General features: G+C 41.2%; 1 protein-coding gene across 1 annotated transcript in view; it reads left to right on the top strand.

Moving 5' to 3' along the window:
• Positions 1-15,150, top strand: part of ABHD10 (abhydrolase domain containing 10, depalmitoylase) — a 219,478-nt gene that overhangs the window by 178,398 nt on the left and 25,930 nt on the right. Inside the window, exon 4 of the mRNA XM_086934417.1 lies at positions 7,410-7,547. Coding sequence (XP_086790543.1) covers positions 7,410-7,547 — 138 coding nt within the window. The remainder of the gene's footprint in view (positions 1-7,409; positions 7,548-15,150) is intronic.

Below are 15,150 nucleotides of genomic sequence, written 5' to 3'. Positions count from 1 at the left end.
CTACGAATGGCCCCATCCACGAATGGCCTCATCCACGAATGGCCTCATCCACGAATGGCCTCATCCACGGATGGCCATCATAGGATTGCCTCATCTATGATTGCCTCATCTACGGATGGCCTCACCTATGATTGCCTGATCTATGATGGTATTGTCTATGTGGGGTCATCTACGACAGCCTCATCTTTGATGGTTGTTCATGACGGTCATCTATGACGACTGCCTCGTCTGCGATAATCTCTCGTACTCAACCATGTCTACGACTGCCTAGTCTACGATGCCTCATCTATGACTGCATCCTGTACATAATTTAATGCAGCGGGCAGCAGCTAGATTTTAACTGCCAGTTACAGTCGAACAGACAATCTTTCCTTCATGATTTCAAGGAAGAGTCCAGGAAGATCACAAGAGGATCAGAGGAGCGAGAGGATGTAGTTTTTCATCAAGAGGAGGATTCCATTCTTGTCACACGGCCGCCAGCTGCGTCTTCAAAAATTAGCAAGGTTAATTTAAAAAATGTGTTTCAGTCCCGAATGTTTACTTCGCTCCTGAGGATATGCTCTTCAACGATACATCTCATACCCTTGGCACGGCTCAAAATGAGACCTCTTCAGGAGGAGCTGCAACTTCAATGGCAATAAGCCATGGGTTTGTTCGATGATACCATCAAGGTCACGCCGCGCTTAACAAATTCTCTACATTGGTGGTCGCAGACAGAGAATCTGACCCAGGGTCTCACGTTCCTACAGACCATTCCAGATTTTGTTTTAATGACCAATGCCTCCATGGAGGGATGGGGAGGTCATCTGCAGGATTTGCAGATTCAAGGAAGATGGTCTTAAATACAAAAACAGCAGATCAACAGGCTGGAGCTCTGCGCCATTTTTCTGTCTCTCTAAGCATTCCTCCCGAGGATTGCGGGTTCCTCTGTGCTAGTCCAGACCAACAATACCATCATCATGTATTATATCAACAAACGAGGAGGAACTAAATCAGCTAAACTCTTGCAGGAGGCTCAGGAATGGTGGGAATGGGTCCCATTCCACAAGATAGCCCTGAGAGCCGAACACGTCAGGGGTCTCCATAATGCCCTGGCGGAAACGCTGAGCACGTCTCAGCCGGACTGTCATGAGTGGAAGCTGGAACAGGAACAGGAACAGGCGAACACAGTGTTCCAAGCTTGGGGCAAACCAGCACTGGATCTATTTGCAACGAGAGAGAACAAGAAATGCCGATATTATGCAAGCAGGTTCCCTCAACAGGTATCAAGAGGGAATGCCCTGTCCATGCGATGGTCAGGGATTTGTGCATTCACTTTTCCCCCAATACCATTGATTCCGAAGATACTCCGCAAGATGAAGCTGGAAGGGTGCTGTCTAATTCTTATTGCACTCCGTTGGCCAAGACAATATTGGGTCCAGGAAGTTCTACTATTGTCTCGAGACAAGCCCATTCGCCTACTGCCGACGCCTATGATGTCAAGGGACCGAGGCCAAGTGGTTCATCCGGACCCACAGTCACTGCACTTGCACGCATGACTACTGATTTCTTAGAGTTCAAGGACCTCAACATTTCACAGGACTGTCGTGAAATATTGGCCAAATTTCGTGCCCAAAGCACAATCAAAACTTATCGCCTCAAATGGAAGCAATGTTGCTGTTAGTGTGAGGCGAATGATATTCACCCAATTTAAGCTCCTGTAGAACAAGTTCCTCCTTATCTGCTTTCTCTAGCCAAGTCTGGGCTTACTTTTTTATCGGTCAAAGTACATCTTGCTGCTCTTTCCAGATTCAGGAAATGCTCAAAATTCCCTTCTCTCCGCTCGTCTTCACTTGTCAAACAATTTATGAAAGGACTTTTCCGAGCCTTCCTTCCAGTGCAAGCACCCTCTCCAGAGTGGGAACTCAACACCGTGCTAGCGCCGTTAATGAAGCGACAATTTGAGCCGATCCTTAAAGCTGATCTCAAATTCCTCACTTGGAAGGTTGCCCATATACTGGCTCTTACCTCGGCGAGAAGGGTTAGTGAAATCCAAGCTTTCACTATAAAGGAACCCTTTTTACATTTTACTCGGGACTACGTAACCCTTCGAACAAATCCCAGGTTCATTCCCAAGGTACCAACACAATTTCACTTGAACGAACCGGTAAGATTAAAAACATTATTTCCGGATCCAGCCACTCCAGCTGAAAGAGCATTACACACTCTGAATTTTAAGCACTGTTTAAAATTCTACTTACAGAAAACTAAAGATATCAGACATCCCAACCAACTGTTCGTGGCCTAAGCAGCACTTGGAAACGCTGTAACAAAGGCATCAATCACCAGATGGCTGGCATCTGCGGTTCATTTCTGCCAAGACAAGGCTAACAAACCTTTGCAGAGGAAAGCCAAAGCTCACTCTACGAGGACTATATCAACTTCTACAGCATTGTTTGCTGGAGTGACTCTTGAAAATATCTGTCGTGCTGCGACATGGAAGAATGTCCACACGTTCACAAGGCATTACTTCAATCTTCCCATCAAGAAGATGCAGCGGTTGGATAGGCTGTCCTACGCCATCTCTTTCATTAAGGTCAGATTCAGGTACCTTTTTCTCCTTTATATGCTATTCTATTATTTTCAGTGTTCATGCAATATACATATTTATATGTCTGCAAAATTGAATTTGTTTTCATATATATTCATATCTTAATGTTTATGTATTCATGTCTCACATCGATAATGTCTTTTACCATAGCTTTTTATTTCTTAAAGTCTTGGTTATTTAACCGCATCGCTGCGGCGGTTATTTTTCCGCTACGCTGCTTTTTTCTAAAAGCCGCGTTAGATGACGAGCTCAGCTCGTCATCCGCACACGACCACCGTGGCTGATGACGAGCTGAGCTCGTCATCAGCATCGAAGGGGTTAAAGAAGAAAAAAAGAGAATGTTCTCAACCATTGTGGATGCAGTTTGGGAGTTTATAAACACTTGTATTCCACCATCTGCAAACAACAGTATATTTGGTATACTGCTTGCTACTCTGATTCAGGCATGTGATTCTATGAAAGATACCCCAATACTGGATAAGAAAATCAGTTACTTACCTGTAACTACAGTTATCCATTATTGGTATCTTTCATAGATTCACATGCACCCACCCTCCTCCCCGGCGAGTCAGTTCTCTCTGATTTGAGATACTTACTTCCGCTAAGAAAATGTGAGGAGAACTGCCTCTGCTGAGAGTGTTCTAGAGGGTGCTGGTAGCTGATTGGTTGGAGCTAACATTTGGTTCTTTTTACTATGATGTAGATAGGCTAATCAGATTTAGACCTTAGGCTTTGGTTGGAGCTAACATTTGGTTCTTTTTACTATAATGATGTAGATAGGCTAATAAGATTTAGACCTTAGGCTTTTTTCTTTTAGCCTAGCTGATTGGTTGGAGCTAACATTTGGCTCTTTTTACTATAATGATGTAGATAGGCTACTAAGATTTAGACCTTAGGCTTTTTTCTTTTAGCCTAGCTGATTGGTTGGAGCTAACATCTGGCTCTTTTTACTATAATGATGTAGATAGGCTACTAAGATTTAGACCTTAGGCTTTTTTCTTTTAGCCTACTACTATTATTTACTTACGGCACTACTTTTGTAATTTACTGTAGGACTCCTGTCTCAGCGACAGGGAATGATTCAGGCATGTGAATCTAGGAAAGATGCCAATACCCGACAGTACTTTCCCGTATTTGTATTGAAAACATGTATACAGGACCTTGTTTCTGGACTAAAATTGATTTCTCCAGACATTACACATTTGAAGTCTCCTTCCCAAATCATATGCACGCCCAACCCTGTTTCCACCCCGAGACCAGTTTTGGTAAAGAAAACTCATATCTGCAATTATGGGAGCTTTCACATTTATTAAGCATGTATCCATTCCGTTTCTCGTTCTGCATACTAAAACATACTGGTATTCTTGTACAACTAATGATTCTTTAAACAGTACTCCGTTCTGTATACATATGAGTACACCTTTGAAGAATGAGAATAAATACTTCTTTTCCCTCAATTTTCTTTCCAATTGGGTTTGTCCCTCTGTGTCAAGATGTGTTTCCCGGAGGAACGCCACAAACCCTTTCAGCCACTTAATGAATGATAGCACTGTATGATTCTTGGTGGGGTGGTTAAGGCCTTTAATATTCCACGCCATAAATGAATACATCCCAGCCATTGGGTACCCTTATATCTTACATTGAGTAGAAGTGTCATTTTGCATCCCCTTTCAACTCCACCAGTTTCTGCTTTGTGTAACCGCCATATCCTTCTATGCACACTATGGTCTACCAAGCTCTTACAAGAAACCCTGTTTAAGCAATGGTAGGCTGAAGTGGCCAAATAAAATAGTACTAAGAGGGGTAGATGACGGCCGAGTAATTATCCTTATGATAATTTGCTCCTAGTGATCTATTGGACAAAGGCAGGGACTAAGCATTCACACAGCAGTATTAAAAAGTATACTCCATAGATCAATTTGTGTTGGTTTGCAAAAAGATTAAAACAATTTATTACCTCCCAGTGTGGGTTACAGTCTACAGCATAATTAAAAAATATTCAGATTAAAAAACCACCAAGGGTGGTAAAACAATTATAGTACAATAGAACAAAACAGTCACATTCAGATTAAAAAACCACCGAGGGTGGTAAAGCAATAATTATACAGTGGAACAAAAACAGTCGACGCGGCGTTTCGGTGTATTTCAAATTCTTCACACCTTCTTCAGGACTTTTGTAAACATATTCACTCAATATCTGATTTGATATGGACAAGGCTTAAAATTTCCTTTCCTTTAGACTCGGATTGCTTTCAATAGTATGTCATATGCTTCGTATTAGGATGAAGAGAGCCTACATGTACACGGAGGAGCCACCGTCAATATGAGGGAATGGTCATCTTTTTCATAGGATCTGTTTCTGTTAATTATTCAGAAGATCTTTGTAGATATAGACCAAGGTACGATAATGTCGTTTTGCCAATCTTCACCTTCTTGATGTGATGAAGTGGTCTCAGGTCTCGGATTCGGCCTCCCTGCTCCTCCGTGTGTCAACACTCCATGAAGATTCCGATATTTCGGAATCTTCATGGAGTGTTGACACACGGAGGAGCAGGGAGGCCGAATCCGAGACCTGAGACCACTTCATCACATCAAGAAGGTGAAGATTGGCAAAACGACATTATCGTACCTTGGTCTATATCTACAAAGATCTTCTGAATAATTAACAGAAACAGATCCTATGAAAAAGATGACCATTCCCTCATATTGACGGTGGCTCCTCCGTGTACATGTAGGCTCTCTTCATCCTAATACGAAGCATATGACATACTATTGAAAGCAATCCGAGTCTAAAGGAAAGGAAATTTTAAGCCTTGTCCATATCAAATCAGATATTGAGTGAATATGTTTACAAAAGTCCTGAAGAAGGTGTGAAGAATTTGAAATACACCGAAACGCCGCGTCGACTGTTTTTGTTCCACTGTATAATTATTGCTTTACCACCCTCGGTGGTTTTTTAATCTGAATGTGACTGTTTTGTTCTATTGTACTATAATTGTTTTACCACCCTTGGTGGTTTTTTAATCTGAATATTTTTTAATTATGCTGTAGACTGTAACCCACACTGGGAGGTAATAAATTGTTTTAATCTTTTTGCAAACCAACACAAATTGATCTATGGAGTATACTTTTTAATACTGCTGTGTGAATGCTTAGTCCCTGCCTTTGTCCAATAGATCACTAGGAGCAAATTATCATAAGGATAATTACTCGGCCGTCATCTACCCCTCTTAGTACTATTTTATTTGGCCACTTCAGCCTACCATTGCTTAAACAGGGTTTCTTGTTTTCTGATACATAGACCCCCTTCCCTGTATAGATATCAGGGGTACCTCCTTCTGTTGAATTCTACCAAGCTCTTACTACACCCAAATCTCCGTGGGTTATATATTTTTTCAATGCAAACAATGGCCATTCCTCTTTATGAAAAAACCCTAAACCTCAACCATTGAAATACATAACAGTAGCAGGATCATAGTAACTCACCATCGGGTGGCAGTCACTCCTCAACAACTGGTAAGGCTACATACAGCAAGGTCCGTGTGGACTAAATGAAGCACTGCCTCCATTCCCTTGTATTAAAGTGAGTTTCTGCTCCACCACTTTTTGATCAAGCTTCAGTTTCTCCTGTCTTTGTGAACGGTTCATTGTCTTATCCAATTACGCCGTCTTCTCTGTCCTTCAATGTCCCCATTGGATGGGACTTCATCATCTTTTGTTAAAACAGGGCAATGGGCTGCCTGGTTTTTCCCCATCCTTAAACCCAGTCCCATGCAGTTTCCAGTGACTGTGGGAAATGTGTTTTTTCCATTATTGTTTACTCAGAGTTTCGTAGGGCATAGAAACATGTATATTAGACCTGTATCCCTGAACCTTTTTTCTACCACTTCAAAGTATGTCCTTCGCTGCTATACCTGCTAAGTGAAGTCTGGACATATGTGTATGCCCAGTCCTTCCTACTGGGCAGCGCTAAAAATTATTTCATTGATGTCAAAAGGATCAGGAGTCTCTAGTTTGATGCTAAAGACTTTCTGACGCCTAGATTCTCATTACCACTTAGTATGTTATCTTTTTTCGCCAGTGTGATGGTCACACTTCCCAGCTAAGTCAAGCCACAAGTCCCGAAAGATAAGTGCACCCAATCTGCAGCTTTACTGAGGTTGTTTTCTCTATTAATGTGTCTGAGGATGAAGTTATAGTTCCTACGTGACCACATGTCAATACTCAAAGGGCAAATTCTTCACGGAAACTGTATGCAGTTCCAAATTGTGCGCTTTCTTGACCATCACCTCTAAGGGAAGTGGTAACTGTCTCTAAAACATGTTTTTACAAGACCCGGGGAGTAGATATGTCTTCTGAATATCTTTGGAAAAGCCATAGGGTGGAGCATCCATGGGAATAACATCACCACAATACCATCCTCATGATAGGCCCCAATGATTTTCCTCCTGAAACACTCTAAGGAAAATCAACCAAGAGATATGACTTCTACTGCTGATCAGGCTCTATACTATACCACACTTAGATTTTCCATTCATTCATATCAGATTAGAGAATATTGCAGGAGTACTTTATACTGCTGTCCTAGAGACAGGATTCAACTCAGTCTATGACCAGGATTACGACTGCAGGCTACTTTACAGGCCTGTCCATAATTTTCTTTCTGATGTTATCTCCGCTTTAAGCTAATTTGTGCTCTGTGAACCGTGAAAAGAAGAAAAACTGTAATTGAAACAGGTCCTCCAATTAAATGTAACTATATTTCTTGTAAATCGGTATTTCACAAAGCCTTTATGTGATTTTCCATTTGCTGTTTCAGATTTTGGTGGGATCTAGTTTGGGAGGCTGGCTGATGCTTCTAGCTGCAATCGCACGTCCAGAAAAGATTGCCGCTCTTGTTGGTGTTGCTGCAGCTGCCGACCATGTTGTAACATCTTTCAATCAGCTTACAGTGGAGGTAATTATGATTTCTGTATATGTTTTAAATAAAAGTACTTTGAGTTTTGAGTATGATCCCATGTGATCTCCTTGATGTATTTATAATGTAAATCTTTTGCGATCTTCATTGTACACGTTGTCTCGGAGGCAAGATGGCGCCCACACGGCTGGACGTGCAGGACGTGTGAGCTGACCGCTCTCCCTGACCCACAGGCGATTTGCGATAGATTGCGAAAGAGATGCTGGCTCAATGAGATGAACTGAGCACGGGAAAGAAACGAAAAAAAGAAACGCGTGTGATTTCCTTTCTTTTCCTACCTTGTGGAGAGCATTGCAAGAGCGACGGACAAGAGAACGCTGAAACTGACGCCGATGCTGAAGGTCTTCACAGCGCTGACGAGACTCCGCTGAGCCTGGTGGGCGGCAACTCTCACAGGTGCTGCTGCTTGGCTCCGTTGTGAGTATACTGAACGCCACTTCACGGGAGGCTGTGAGAGAAGAGGAGCTGCAAGAGCTTTTTCCGAAATGGCTCCGAAAGGCACACGGAAAAAACGGGATCCCGAGATTAACAACACTGCGGCTGTGAACGGAGGTGAGAAGGATATAAGCGGGGCTGCGGCTGCGGCAAAGAAAAACGGGGCAGGGGTAATTTCAGCAATCTCCGGTCCTGCTAGACAAACAATTTCTACCCTGTTTCTAGCTGCAGAGGAAAAAAAACGAAAAGAAGCGTCTCGCAGCCCACAGCTAAAGAATAACACGGGAGAGATTATTACCTTAACGGAGGGGTCACAGAATGATAATTCGCAAGAACAAGCATCAACCATGACGCCACAAAGTGTTAATACACCACTTGAAAACTCAATTCCAAATGAAAATAATGGCGTCATAACTGCAGATGGAGAGCCTACTGAGACTCGTGACAGACCATTAGAGGGACATGTTATAGAATCTCTTGAAGGCTCAAATATGGTAGAGAAAGGCTTGAACGTTAGGGTAGACACAGCTGCATCTAATGAGGCAGAATCCGTGGATTTCTACTCAGTGTCAGAAAATTCAACCTCTTCATGTGAAGATTTGGCCACACAGTACTCCAAACAAATGCGTATGGAGGAAGATGAAAGTGAGGTTGACGATGATGAAATTGAAGAATACACAGAGGAAAGCCCAATCACTGTGAGGGGTGAAGGGGATGCATCTATGATAGAGGGAGCTGTGGGAGGGTATCAAGAAGCTCCAACAGGCAATATTACTCTAGATACGATATATCAAACAATCTTGAGCCATATGGACAAAACTGAGCAAGAAAGCCATAAAATACAAAATTCCTGCCGGAAGCTCCAAAGCTCTATCCGTAGATTAGCAAAATCACAGGCAGACTTCGGGGAAAGGTTTACGGAGGTCGAAACCAGAATATCCAATATTGAGGATGAACTGCAAAAACAGAAAGTGGCCACTGAAACGCTAAGTGCTAATAAAGAGGACTTATTATGGAAAATGGCCGACTTTGAAAATCGCGCACAACGCAATAATTTCAGACTTATGCAAATACCCGAAGGAAAGGAAGGACAGGATCCACGTAAGTTTATTGTGGAATTGTTCCAGAAGGCATTCCCGGATTTAAAAAATGGGATTGGGAACGAGAGATCGAGCGCGCCCACAGGTATCCTTTTAACATTCAACTTCGACCTGGACAGAATGTCACTAAACCAAGACCTCTTCTAGTGGCATTCAACAGCTTTCGTGCTAGAGAAGATATATACATGCACACTCGACCAAATAGCAAAGGCATGGGCGAAGGGTTTACTTTCTTTGCAACCTCGGATTATAGTAAATACACGATGGATACTCGCTGGCAGCTTTGACAGTTGGTGAACCAATACCAAACAAAGGGAGCACAAGCCTATATTATGAACCCAGCTAAACTTAAAGTGATATATAAAGAGAATACTCGTTTCTTCACTAATGTCATAGCTGCAAAGGAATACCTGCAAAATATTAAGGACCCTTAGATTTCAACTTGATTAACTCTGAATGACTCAGTAGGTATTAGTCAATGATTTAGCTAAGGAACTAGCCAACGGACATGCATTTTGTATGAAATTCAATATAGAATGTTGTAATAATATTTTTTCTAAAGAGGAATGGTCTAATATTTAGGAGACACATTGTACTGTTTAACTTCTGTTCCTAAGAGTAAGATTGGGATTAAGAATAGGAAGATCTAGATATAATGATATTAATTGTTTCTTTATAAACTACAAAATGAAAGAAATGAAGCCTGTGGGGGGACGGGGGGGTTCGCTGCTCATCACCATCACCAGGACCAGGAGTCCGAAAGCCTCGGTAATGGAGGGGGGGGGGGGAGGGGGGTGGAAGGGAGTCAGGGGGTTGCTGGTGGAGGGGGGCACTGGGGTTAAAGGGGAAAAAATCCACGTTGGGGTCTAATGACTCTATAGAGAAGACAAAGAAATTAAGTTCTAACAAGAGAGCATTATTTGAGGGTAGGATGGGATGTACTAAAGTAATAATCTATCATGCAGAAGGTAAAGAGGGCGGGAAATCACAGTAATGGGTAGTAATATTAAAATATGCTCTTTTAATGTTTCTGGCCTCAACAACATAAATAAAAGGAAAAGGGTTGCATCTGAAGTTCGTTTTTTGAAGCCGGATATCTTTTGTATACAGGAGACTCATCTTCCGTGGGGGAAAAGGGGTTTAGCCACCGAGTTAGGATATACAGTTTTGGTGGCATCTCAGCAAACAAGTTTGATAAGAGGGGTAATGATATTGATGAGACCGCGTTTAGGTATACTTGAACGTAGTTTAACTGACAAAAGGGGCAGATGGGTGATTGTAACATTAAATATAGGAGGCACATATATAACGATATGTTCTATATATGGATCCAACTTGGATGAGGGGGAAGTATTTGAATATCTAAATTCTGAGTTGGTTAACTGGAGGTCTCCCCTAGTGGTATGCGGCGACTTAAATATAAATATGGCAGCGGGGGAGTTAGAGGCTGGCCCAGAGAATTATAAGGGGCGAAAACCTCGTGTATTCAAAGCAGTATATAATTTAGTTAAAGATCATGCGTTGGTTGATATCTGGAGTAAAAACTTTCCACATCACCCGGGTATACTTATTACTCCTCACCACATAGGAAATTTGTCCGTCTGGACTATTTCTTTACTTCAATTAGTATCCAATTGTAGTTCCGTAGTTTGTGGGTGAGGTTCGGTGGTTCCGAACCCGTTCAATAAAGGTCGTCGGAAATAGACGATTTTGGTGTCAGCAGACCGCAAATCACGAGTGTAGTGTGTACGAGTGTTTTCGCATTAATCGATCAATGAGAACACTACGTATTCAGGGATTTTGTTTGAACCTTCGGGTTCCATTTTGTGTGTGGCAGCCATTTTGTGTGGTTGCCCTCACATAGGCCGATGACTGCGGCCAAACGAGTCTTTGGGACACGTACACCTTAGCTGACTTCTGAATGACCTGGCCGAACTGACTCCTTGCCCGTGGCTGACCTCGTTGAGCCAGTTCCTTGTTAAACAGCTGGTCAGAAAAATATCAAAGAGCAGGACATGCCAGCGTTTACAGTACACTGCACCCATCTTTCTATCTTGTTTCCAATCTGTTTGTGCTCCTTCCTTTACGACATAATCACTGATTTGGGTTGAGGGTTTTATGATGGGTTTGTCCGGCCTGATCGAACAGAACCTGGAATGTGCTTGGTCATTTCTGGTGGGCTGGACAACGGAAAGTGGGATTGTCGTCATACGCTACCTTTAAAATGTCATGTTCCTATTGGTCAGTTTGTATGAACCCAATGCTAATTTGGAATGTTGCCTGAGGCTTGATTTTTGGCATAAAAGACCATACTCCGCTCATTGAATTTGTGCAGTCTCTAGCGAACCACCCGTGTTGTGCTTCGTAGACCTCTGTTCCTGGTTGCAGCCAATAAACTTTGGTCTTTGACGTCATCGAGAAGTATCCTGTGTCTCTGTTTGCCAAGGCAGGGGAACTCGAAGGCATCGGGCGTTTTCCCTGACGCCACTGGGTTCTAAAACCCGGTCCTTCACAATCCCATATTAAGATCCAACTATATCCCACGGTAACATCGGATCATTCCCCTTTAATAATCAAGATTACCCATATTGGTGAAATGCGACAAAATAGGAGCTTTTCGTTCGACAGGAAATTGTGTTTGGATGCACAATACAGAGAATACATGGGTAAATGGATAGCAGAGTTCTTACAGAACAATACCGGTTCCGCTAATATTGAAATAATATGGGATACATGGAAAGCTTGTTTTAGAGGGGAAGCGGTGAGTTTTGGACTTTATCACCAAAATTTGCAACAGGGGAAGATGCGGGAATTGTATGACCAGCTGTATTAAGCGGAAGAAAATCTGATAAAAGAAATAGAGGAGAGGGATAATATGACTAAAATTCAGGTATATGAAGGGATAATCGCTAAATGTCGTGCTAATATCACAGGAGTTTGGTGTGAGGAAATAGCTAAGAAATACTTAATATACAGAAGGTATATCCATGAGTACGGAGAGTCTATAGGAAGGGCATTAGCCTTAAAATTAAAAATGAAGGACTCTGCCCGTCAAATTATGAAAATGCAAGATAAAAATGGGGCAATGACTGAAGATCCAGAGAAAATATTGAAATATTATATCAATTCTATACTGAATTATATACTTGTCAATCTAATCCCTCTCCTGAAGCTTTTCTGCATGAGGCTATATTTAGTAAATTAACAGATCTTGAGAAAGAAATATTAGACCAGCCCTTTTCTATGGAAGAACTGGAAAGAGCAGTAAAAAACACTCCGAATGGAAAAGCAGCTGGCCCTGACTTTATCCCAGGGGAGGTGTACAAAAGTTTTTTTGAACCTTTAAAAAACTTTATGTTGGAGACTTTTAGAATGGCACAATTGGGGAGGGCCCCACAGTCATGGGATGATGCCTCAATTGTAATATTTCCTAAAAAAAGGGAAACCACCGGAACAACCTGCTTCATATCGACCCATATCTTTACTAAATTGCGACAGCAAGATTTACTCAAAGATGCTTGCAAATCGTATGTCTAAGGTTACAACACCACTAGTATCACTGAGTCAGCATGGGTTTATCCCAAATAGAGGGACTATATCACATATTAATAAAGTGATCACCTTGATAGACTTAGCAGAAATTGAGGAAAGAGACTTGGCGTTGATATTACTCGACGCTGAGAAAGCGTTTGATCGTGTAGAGTGGACATATTTGTGGGCAGTAATGAATAGAATGGGATTTGGCAAACACTTCTTGAGAGCTATTAAAACATTGTACCGCTCACCTAATGCGAGAGTTGTAGCAATGGGCAGAAAATCGAAAAGATAATGATTACAAGAGGTACACGTCAGGGGTGTCCCTGTTCTCCACTTCTCTTTGCGTTATTTATCAACCCATTTTTATTAAAACTATTAGAGTCACCATATATTAAACCATTCATAGTCTCATCTATACCCCACTCAGTATTCACATATGCGGATGATATCGCTATCATCACCACGGACCCAAGACAGGCTATGATAGAGATTGAACGCTTGGCTATAGATTTCGGAAATAGCTCTGGCTATAAATTAAACGCTGCGGAAAACGCAGGTGCTTTGTTCAGATACTGTTCAATTTAACGATCACAGGGTTACTCACGAAGTGACATATTTAGGAATTATAATTAAATCCCATACACAAGAGATAGTAGATGCTAATTGGGGTAAAATAATGCTACAAATTAAGCAATCCTTAGATAGGTGGGGAGACTCCAGCTGTCTATAATAGGGAGAGGCAATATCATCAAGATGAATGTATTAGCTAAAATCTTATATCTATATCGCAGTATTCCCTTAGAGATACCATTAAACCACATTTATAAATTGCAAATTTTATGTACAAAATTTTTTGGGGCACCCAGTAAAACTAGACGAGCAATTAAATGGCTGACCCTGCCTACAGAGAGAGGAGGGCGTGGGATACCGGATTTTGTGTTTTATCACTGTTTGTTTTGTACAAAGAATGAGAATATTGTTGACGGGAGAACAAATTGAGGATCCGGCAGAATCCCCGTCGATATTCTATCTATTATTAGGGGAACATGTGAAGGGATGTTTGTTAAAAGAGCTGGAGGGGAATTATTATAAACACGCTCGGTTTAAGGTGGTTGAATCGGCATATAAAGTCTGGAGAAGGGTTGCAAGTATAATGAAGTTAGAGAGAATTGTGTATTATACTCCTTTTTCTGCTGAAAAAATGCTTCCATCAATATTCTGGGATAATGTAGCAAAGGAATGGAGCAAGAAAGGTGTGAGTAGAATTGGAGATCTATATGATACCGATGGAATATTCAAACCTTTTTCTAATATGAGTAGCAAATTCCACTTACCTCCGTCATCTTTTTTTAAATATCTCCAAATTAGAGACTTTTGTTTAAATAAATTAAACAGACCAAGCCCCAATAAAATAATAGAGGCAGTTCAATCAAAAAAAAGGATAGGCATGATATATATCGATTGCTGATGGATTATAAATCAGATGATTTGAACAAATATAATGTATATTGGCAGAATCAATTGGAGGAAATTGACCTAAATATTGTGGATTATATTTTGATGGCTAAGGATATATGTTTGTCGGCCAATCTGAAAGCTCAGGTATATAAGACAATATTCAGATTATATTATACTCCTAAACGTATGGCAACATGGGGGCCTATGTACGATGGAAAATGTTTTCGGTGCGGAGGGAAAGATGCAGATATTGTCCATGTTTTTTATAACTGCTCGAAATTATCGTCTTTCATATCCAGTATAGAAAAGTTTATATCCTTAGTCATTCACCATCCGTTTAAAATATCCCCTGCACTTATGTTATTAGGGGGAGGGCAAAGTGTTAATGAAAATGAGAATATATGTAAATTTAAGAATTTCTTATTTATGGCTATGACTATAGCTCGATTATGTATAGCTACAGAATGGCTACAACCTGAAGCCCGATGTTTGAATTTTGGAGAAGGAAATTGTGTAATATATATGAATTAGAATGGAACTTGTGCCCTCTAAAGGGTGTTAGGAAAAAACGATTAGGTATATTGACTTGGGGAATACTTAGAGTATTTAGAGGAATACTTTTTTTACTTTTTGTTCTTTTTTAATATTATTTTACTGGGAACCTGTCCTTCCCACCTACCTGTTTTCATCAAGTATTTCTGTAAAAGAAGATATTGAATGTCTATCTTTTTTTATGTTGTGAATGTATTACTTGTGTTGTCAAATGACCCAACGATGGTAATAAACAATTTTTTTTTTTTAAAGTACACGTTGTCTCGAAACATTGTCACTAGAATCCTTTGTTACTTGGCACAGTTTACAGCCATATGTTTATGCAGACATATTCTACAGCCACTGTGTTGACTTTAATTCTGTTAACCAATAGGGGAGAGGAGTTGGCCAAACGTCTAGGGCAGTCGACCTCAAATCTAGGGAGCCAGGTTCAAGTCTCGGCAATGACGCTGAACATCCTGTGATTCTGGGCAAATCACTTAATCTCTCCGTGCTTAACA

The sequence above is a fragment of the Lissotriton vulgaris genome, chromosome 8, assembly GCF_964263255.1.
Source record: "Lissotriton vulgaris chromosome 8, aLisVul1.2, whole genome shotgun sequence".
In the NCBI taxonomy this organism is placed as follows: Eukaryota; Metazoa; Chordata; class Amphibia; order Caudata; family Salamandridae; genus Lissotriton; species Lissotriton vulgaris.
The sequence above is the reverse complement of the archived record's forward strand: the minus strand, read 5'-3'. Positions and strand labels throughout refer to the sequence as shown.